General features: G+C 43.9%; 1 protein-coding gene across 1 annotated transcript; it reads right to left on the reverse strand.

The window, feature by feature from the left end:
• Window positions 1-1,798: 1,798 nt before the first annotated feature.
• LOC136504818 (protein NPG1-like) lies at window positions 1,799-7,869 on the reverse strand. Its single transcript, XM_066499841.1, has 5 exons — window positions 7,515-7,869; window positions 4,600-4,855; window positions 3,307-4,517; window positions 2,776-2,923; window positions 1,799-2,489 (listed from the first exon to the last, which is right to left on the reverse strand). Exons 1-5 carry the CDS (start codon window positions 7,695-7,697, stop codon window positions 2,173-2,175), a joined length of 2,115 nt encoding a protein of 704 aa, XP_066355938.1. The 5' UTR covers window positions 7,698-7,869; the 3' UTR covers window positions 1,799-2,172.
• Between the last annotated feature and the right edge of the window lie 385 nt (window positions 7,870-8,254).

The raw sequence follows: 8,254 nt of genomic DNA on the forward strand, positions 1-8,254 counted from the left end.
CATCTCATTAAAAAAATTGTCAACTACAGAGTTGTAGATCGCCTCAACGCTACAATTTTGATATGTAGTTTGTATTTATCTAACTTTATATAAAAAAGTTATTATTTTTTTGATAGGGTTCAGTGTACGTATACGTACAAGTGTCTATACTGTGATTCCCAAAAACAAAGAAAAAAGACCTGACATGTGCGCTCCGGAGGCAGCAAAACCACCCAAAAGCCCATTTTAAAATGATCGATGGGGGTATTTTACCTGGTTTTGAAAATTAATGTGTCTGTCATCTGGCATTAGAGTTCGAGGACGCATTGTAAATTCGGTGATTAGTTCAGAGAGATAAATCAAATTTTACTCTTGTTTTAGCGGCCTCGTTCGCTGGTCTGAAACTTGGCTGAAAATACTGTTCTGGTTGGTTGTTGTGAGAGAGAAATACTGTAGCGACTGAAAGATACACTGTAGCGTGTGAGAAGGAGCAGCCGGCTGGTCTGAATTTTTCAGAGCAGCCGGCTGGTCTGAATTGTTTCTCGAGCTCTCTGATTTGAAATATCTGTGTTTTCGATCGAATTGTTTCATTTCCGACATTCTATATTTCCGTTTTCGTTTCACCGATCGGATTCGTCCCCGATTCTGATTACCATAGCGTTGAGCACACGGCGGCGGTGCGATCGTCAATGTCGACACGCGCCAAACAGTGGCGGAGCTGGAGCAATTCTGGGAGGGGTGTGTATACCTTTGTGGGTGCGAGAGTTTACCATGTGTGGGTGCATATATGGTGGAAATTTAGGTCTTATCACCGTTTTTCAACTTTTTTTGTGGACGCGGCTGCACCTACAGTGTTCGGTATAGCTCCGCCCATGGCGCCAAAACATGGCGGTTGGTTGCAGGCTTCCTGGTTCCAGCTCGCGAGCTTCTTGCATGCGTTCGCGATCCAAAACCCCGGCCGGCTCCTATCGGAGTCGGAGCAGCGGCATCCTCGAAACCGCGTTCCGCTCGCCGACCGACTTCTACTCCAAGTCGGAGACAATCTCGCGGGCCGGTGCGCGCTGCCCGGGTAATAAATACGGCGCCCATGTCGCCGATCCATCCATCCATCCGCCCACCACCTATCTTTCTTCCTTTCCCTGCTTTCGATCGCCATGTGCAGCCTCGCTCCCCGCGCCGCCGCTCCAGGCTTCGGCGCCACCGCGTTCCTCGACCGGCAGCGGGGCGTCGTCACCGCGGTGGCTCCCGCCGCTACTTCGGGCGACAACGCTGGGGAGCCGACCCGCCGCGCCCGCGTTCCTCCGAGCTTGCGCGCGCAGCCGCAAGGGAGGAGTTCCGGCAGACGCTGCTGGAGATGGAGAAGTCGGCACTGCCCGATGAGACGATATACCCGGAGGACCTAGAGGAGCTCGGTATACCATTCGAGTTTGTCGTGACTCGGACGTGGAAGCAGGCGTGGCTGGAAGATCACGCCAAGAAAGTGGAGTCCGTAGGCGTCTAGATACCACGGATGCATATGCATCATAGCATTATCTTGGTTTTGCATGTACCCTTCTTCCGTGCTTAACTAGTTGACTGTTTGTATGCTGTCTTCAAGTAACTGATCTTGTATAATACTAATTGACTGTTTGTATGCTGTCTTCAAGTAACTGATCTTGTAAAATTCAGATCGTGAATTTATTCTATAGCTTGTAAAATTCAGATTGTGAATTTATTCTATAGATGTGTTTGCATGTTCAGGCTTTCAGTACTCCTCTTATAACGCTGAACTTTCAGGATATATTCTCTGTACGTTCTACAAACAAGCATCTTTTCATGTAATTGAAGAACAAAACAGAAACAAAAATAATAGAACATTACAATATCAGCAACGCTGGTTTTAAGTTAGCTGATGACTCGTTATAATCATATTGTATAATATATGTAACAATGGCTCATATCATTACATAGCTGTTTCAGTGCCACTCTGATCCTGATGGAGCTATCGGCTGAAGAATCTTGTACGTATAATACCACTCAGCATTGTTGGTCTCCAAGAACAGTGCACGGTAAACACTGGCAACTGCAGATACAACAAGTTACAGATAGCTGGGCACCTGGTTTCTGCCCAGCTATGTTTTGAAAACGGGGAAAGTCGAAGAAGAGAAAATTAGCCGACAAAAAAGGAAACCTCATGTTGTTGCAGATGACCCATCAGAGTGATCTGAAACTTTCTACAGGGTCCGAGTCCTCAAGCATTGAGGCCGCCTGGAAGCAATCCGCGGCATCAGCTAGCCTGCCGTCCTGCTTGTGAACCTCCCCCAGGTAGAACCAAGCCATTCGGTTTGTGGGTTCGAGCCTTAGGGCATCCGAGAGGAAACACCTCGCCACAGGTAGGAACTTGGGCCCTTGTTTACAGAGGAGGGCACCGATAGAGACCTTGGATGGGACATGCTCTACCTCCATAGAGAGGGCGTTGAAGTATGCAGCCAGCGCATCCTGTATCTTCTCGTGCACCTCATGTATGTTACCTGGGGAAAGGTGAGGAATCACAGGATCAGATATATGGAACAACAAATACAAGATATAATCAACTTCTCAGGCTTACAAATATCTGGCCTATATGAGCATTAAAAGTTCAAAAAAAGGGTGGACAGTATGCATTGTAAATGAATTATTATTTAATAGCCATTTATGATAACATACAAATATACAAACAGGCAGACATGAACGATACATTTCAAACTAAGTACATCCCCATTAGCCAGAGGCATAGGCATCACTAATGAAACATGAGTTGTAACAAAGTTTCCTCACCTTCTGCATGAAGGGTTGTTGCAGAGTATGTTTTGAGGGCTTTAGCCTTCTGTAAGCAAATCTCTGCATCTCTCCAATAGGAAAGACTAGAGTACAAGTTGGCAAGACCTTGCCAAACTTCAAATTCGCTCACTTTATCCTCGTCATCCTGACAGAGTGTTCACATAGAATTAGACATCAAGAAGATATGCTAAGGTATAAGAAATGTAATTAGATGAAGTAAGACTCTAGATAGGGTGCATCTATGTTAGTCCACTTCAGCAGTTAATACAAACACCAAAACAGCTCTCTTTTGGACAAACATAAATGCAGTTTCAAGAACAAATCTTTTGGATAACACTTTTCAGTGCAAGAATCTGGAATTCTGGACACCTTAGGGAAAAGGTAGTCTTTTTACATCTAAGAATCTCAAAAGCTTCTTTTACAAGCAAATAAGGATTTCAAGCATGTTCACAGAAATCTCAAACATCCCATTAAAATAAAAACACTATGCAAATTAAAAAATGATCTTTAGTATTTGAGAAGACAAACCTCTGTGCCATTTTTGGCAGATCCATAAGCCTTTCGTTGTGCCTGAACAAGAGCAAGAAGGGTGCGATATGCTTCAACTGCTTCCATGGGCAATGATTGAGCAACCTTCAATTTAGCCCTTATTCTAAGCAATGGCCCTTGTTCCCACTTCGCGGTCTCATCTAATGCCGCATCAGTCACAACTTCAGCTTCTGAATACCTTTGTTGTGCAGAAAGAACCAACAATAGCAACCTCCAACCTTTAGAGACAGATCCACCAGTTGCATCAATGAACTCCTTCGCACATTTCAAGGCAGCATGCATGTTCCGCTGCTCAGCATACTCAATCCCCATGTCAAATATTAATTCTGGGTTGTGACGGTCAAGAGAAATTGCCTCATTAAGTGACTTCAAAGCCTCAGTCTGCAAGAGAGATCTTTGGTGATCAGATGAAGCAACCTTAGACTTCTTGGACAGGCAACTCCCCAGAACATGGAGGGCCACACTCTTTAAATGGCCATCTGATGATTCAGCATCTTTGACTGCTCTCTTTGCATACTCTACACCCTCAGAAGAAAGAAGATAACTGGAACTGCATATCTTGGCAGCTAACAGAAGGGCCATTATGTCATTCGGACTCTCGTTCTTATTCAAAGATTTTCTCAACAAGTTTAATGCAGCTTCATTATGAGAAGCTGCAAAATAGCACAACGCTAGACTATACCATCTCTCAGATCGAGGGTATATTCCAGGTAAAACCTCTTCGAGGTGTTTGGCAAGAATAGATGTCTGGCCACATAGTGACAATGCAAAAGTTAAATGCTCCATAACAGATGGATCCCAGTGTGTCTTCCCAAGGAACCACTTCTTCAATAGTATCATGAGCAATAGGATTGCCTCTTCCAAATTATTCCTAGGAACAAATGAACCTTCAGTTTGTGAAGCCAAGCTCGGGGGGGGCACCTCTACACCACCGTACAACAAGAAAACAGCAAATCTCTTCTGAATCCTTGTGCAGCATTCATCATCGAGATTCCATTGACTTAGAAGAGCACGGCGGTATGAAGCAAGTGCTTCTTGATAGGCCCCAGCTTGCTTCCAAAGTTCTGGGAGAAGCTCAACAGATTTACTGACAGTTTCCTGCAGCTTTTGTTCAACCATAACACCAGGTATGCCACATTGGAAGATACTTTCAACAGCATCAAGGACACTTTTACACTGTTTAGCAGCCTCTGCAAGTCAATGGCTTCAGAAAGTCAGATAAACCTAATTGGCTAATTGATATAATTATATAGTGAGATGAACAATTCATACCCATTGCCTTGCCCAACTTTTGGAGAGACATTGATTTCAAGTAAATGGCTTCAAGAACAAGGCTAGCAGCATGCTGTGATCCTGAATTTGACGAATCTGTCCGTAATTTGTTATTTCGCTTCGAGAGTGGTTTTTCAGAAAGAGATGGTTGGAAGCGCTGAATAGCAGCTTGAAGGTCAATTCCATCAAATACTCGCAGAGCAGCTTCCACATTGCCTCTCTGATATTCCAGTCTCCCGAGGAGAGCTCTAGCTTCCTAATATTAACAGAAAATACAGAAACCACAGTTAGCAACAATAAATACAACTATAGTTTAGTATATCCCAGATAGAAGCTTATGTAGGTTGTTGATAAAAAGTTAATGAATACAAATATAGGAAAGCAGACTGTAGCGATAAATATTGAGAACAAAGATCGTCATGTAAAAAAAAAGAATTGAATGCACAATTTTCACTGGGCACACACTACGACCATATCTCTTCTTTTTCCCTCTTGTTGTGTCATGTGGGGCAGCCGGGGGTTGCATGGTGACCGGCTGCATGGTGTCCAGAGGGGGCGCAATTACCGCAGCCAGATTTGGTCAGCAAAGGAGAAGCATGCGGATCAGCATACAGGGAAGGCAAGATTTAAGGGCGGTGACCGCGCCCCTATGGCGCCAGCAGCAATCAAGGAGCAGCATGCAGATCAGCATGCAAGGAAGGCAAGAATTAGGGGATTTATGGGGAGTTATGGAGTCACTTTATTTAGCAGGCCAAGTGCCTATATATATCCATGTACCAGCTCTCATGGGGATTAAGCAATAACAAGACAATTTTATCTCCCAATTTCCCTTCTTCAACAACAGGGCGCTGAGGAGTAAAACCTCGCCGCGAATCCAATTCCCCCAAATGCTCTAGTCTCCCACCATGCCAACATTGCCCGGCCTTCCTCCTGGCAATGGTTATCCTCCAATTCCCCAAATGAACTAAGGTTCATAACATGTTGGTGGCTGATGGTGGGTTTCATTTCCAGCCTATCCCAACTTGCTTGGGACTAAAATATATTTTTGTTGCAGTGGTGGTGGTGCTTTCTGGTTACAGTTACAGACCACAATCAAACAATCTTAGCTAGTATACATACAATTATCAATGTTGAAAAAAAGCTTTCAGAGCAAAAATAAGCCTACAAATAAGTGCCTTGACTTCCATCATCATTATCTAAACAACACAGGATTTAATTTGATATGGATGAAACAGTGCATAAAGTAACTCAGAACACAGTATAGAGAATTAAAGATTCTGAAATCTTGGCATCAACTATGTCACCGTTGTCCTACAAATGTGTCCAAGATTTTTTTGTTTGTCATAAAATAAGTTGATTCAACATTAGCTGGCATCAAAACTGCACAATCATTTTATAGAAAAAAAAATAAAGAAACTGAAGGGAATATCCTCTCGCCACAACAAACATTAAGAAAAGTACCAACTTGAACTAAACAGAGAAGAATAATCATCTGGTGATGATCATTCTGCTAAAGGAAGTGGATCGGGAGCGCATCAGGCATGTGGTGGAGGGCGTGATGCAATGGATGAAGACTTTCAAGCCCAGCGTGGTGGAGCTCCCTGATGTTCGCGAAATCTAGCGCCTGTAGCGATGTTTTGGAGTTCTTGTCTGGTGTATGCCTATAGAGGCCTAATGTTTCTCTTTTGCTTAGTTTCTGTTTTGGCCTTGGTTGGTCTTGTGCTGGTTAAACTGGTAACCCCAGTCTTGTATCGGATGCTTCCTTTCTTAAAAGCAGAGGTAAAACTCTTTTTTTTTTAAATAATCTGGTGATGGTTTGAAATTCCACCCATAAAAATGAAATTGCTACAGCATTAAAATTGAACGTGCACAGTTGACCTTTGCATTATGGTTTTTGAGAACTAGAGAAAACAAAGGGAATGGTCATCCTTTTGTCAGTCACCACTAGAAACAGTAACATAAGAACATGCCAGTATCCAACCAAACAAAGAGGGTGATTTTCCACATTCAATTCCCATTTGTAGATATTGTGAATTATTTCTAAATTCAACAAAAAATATCACCTTACTGTCTGATTTGAACTCCAAAAATGGCACCACCTTTGCTAGTTCTAGAATGGCGTGCAGCTCCCAAAGTCACCAAATAAAATCACAAGCCACAGGTGAAGCATAATCCTACAGCTAAACCAACAGCCACACATGCTATCTCCCAACAAACTGCCAAGTTCACAAGGCAGCACCACATACCCACAACTCCGAATCATAATCGTATAGTTACACAATGAGCCACAAATTCACAAAATAACATAACCCACCAATTAAACAGTAATCATAATTCAAACGATTAGACCATTGGCCACATAATTGAACTAAAAGCAATATCATTTCCAAACATACCCTCACTTGAATTCTGACAATTATGTATACCAACAACACAACAACTTCTACATTACTTTGGTTTTCAATATTGAAACTATCCACGAAAAGTGGAAATTTTGGACGCAAGGAATAATCATTTCCATCATTTACAAATTCTGGATAGCTAAACCAAAAATGCTGCTCAACTAGACCAATCCACGCGATGTTCTGAAAAACATCACATAAGGATGGTCACTACGACCCCTGAAAAGAACCAACATCGATCTCCCAGACGCAGTCCCCTTCCAAGTTCCAAATGAAATGAAAGGAACCAAACGTAAAAACGCCATTTTGTGAGAGCGTATAGTTTCAGAGCCTGAAATTTCGCCGCATCCCGATCTCCCCCAAAGCGCAACAAAGAACGCCGCACGGACTCGCATTCACCACAAAGATTCCATCTTCCCACCCCATTTCGCCCAAACCACACCATAAATAACTGGATTCACGTTCCCAGATCAAGCCAAGAACGAGCGTCAGGGGGCAAAGAGATTTCGAGACCTCGTAGTTGAGGGAGAGGCCCTCGCGGAGCGACGACTCCGCTTCCTGGATGTTGCCGTCGTCGACCTTGGCCTCCGACGAGCCCGACGCCGAGGCGCCCGCATCCGACTCCGGCAGCGCCGCCTTCCCCTTTACCGGGGACGCGGCGGCCGCCGGAGGCCAGTCCCCGGCCGGGCTCGCCATCGCTGCGGTCGTCGATCCCGATGCGTCACCGCTGCCGCCGCGGTAGCGGGATTCCTCCGGCGAGCATGCTAGGACAATGTGGGGGAAGGTGCCGTTGGGTACGACTACATCTACGAGAGGGAGAAGGCGAGATCCAACTCTATTCTTGGGAGTTTCGGGAGCTCTTGTTTTGTTTTTGTTTCCCCCCGGCCCCGGAGGAAAACAACTTTCTATTTGCGGTATTTCTCCAATGTGAATTCGGCAGTTTTTTTATGTAAAATTTGACAGTAAAACTTGGCCAATTTGCAAAAGGCTGCCTACAAACCAGTGAGAGTTGCTAAAGTACCATCGAGTCAGTAAAAACAAACTTTTGCTGCATTTTATGGACACCCGTGATGCTAAAATCCTCATCGTAATTTTAGTTTTGAACGGACTCGAAAAAAATAGTTGAATGCTTTAAATATTAACATGCAAGTAGATCTAATCGCAGTGCAAAATTTAGAGTTTGTTGGATAAAGTAAAATAAATGTCTTCCAGTTGCTCATTCTCTAGTCTAGTTATAAGATTTTAGAGTTTGG

The sequence above is a fragment of the Miscanthus floridulus genome, chromosome 14 (assembly GCF_019320115.1).
Source record: "Miscanthus floridulus cultivar M001 chromosome 14, ASM1932011v1, whole genome shotgun sequence".
NCBI lineage: Eukaryota > Viridiplantae > Streptophyta > Magnoliopsida > Poales > Poaceae > Miscanthus > Miscanthus floridulus.

Coding starts and splice junctions, on each gene's coding strand:
- LOC136504818 (XM_066499841.1), bottom strand. CDS start 7,697: ATGGCGAGCCCGGCCGGGGACTGGCCTCCGGCGGCCGCCGCGTCCCCG. Junction 4,856..7,514: donor GCCTCTCCCTCAACTACGAG/GTCTCGAAATCT, acceptor TGTTAATATTAG/GAAGCTAGAGCTCTCCTCGG. Junction 4,518..4,599: donor AAAGTTGGGCAAGGCAATGG/GTATGAATTGTT, acceptor ATTGACTTGCAG/AGGCTGCTAAACAGTGTAAA.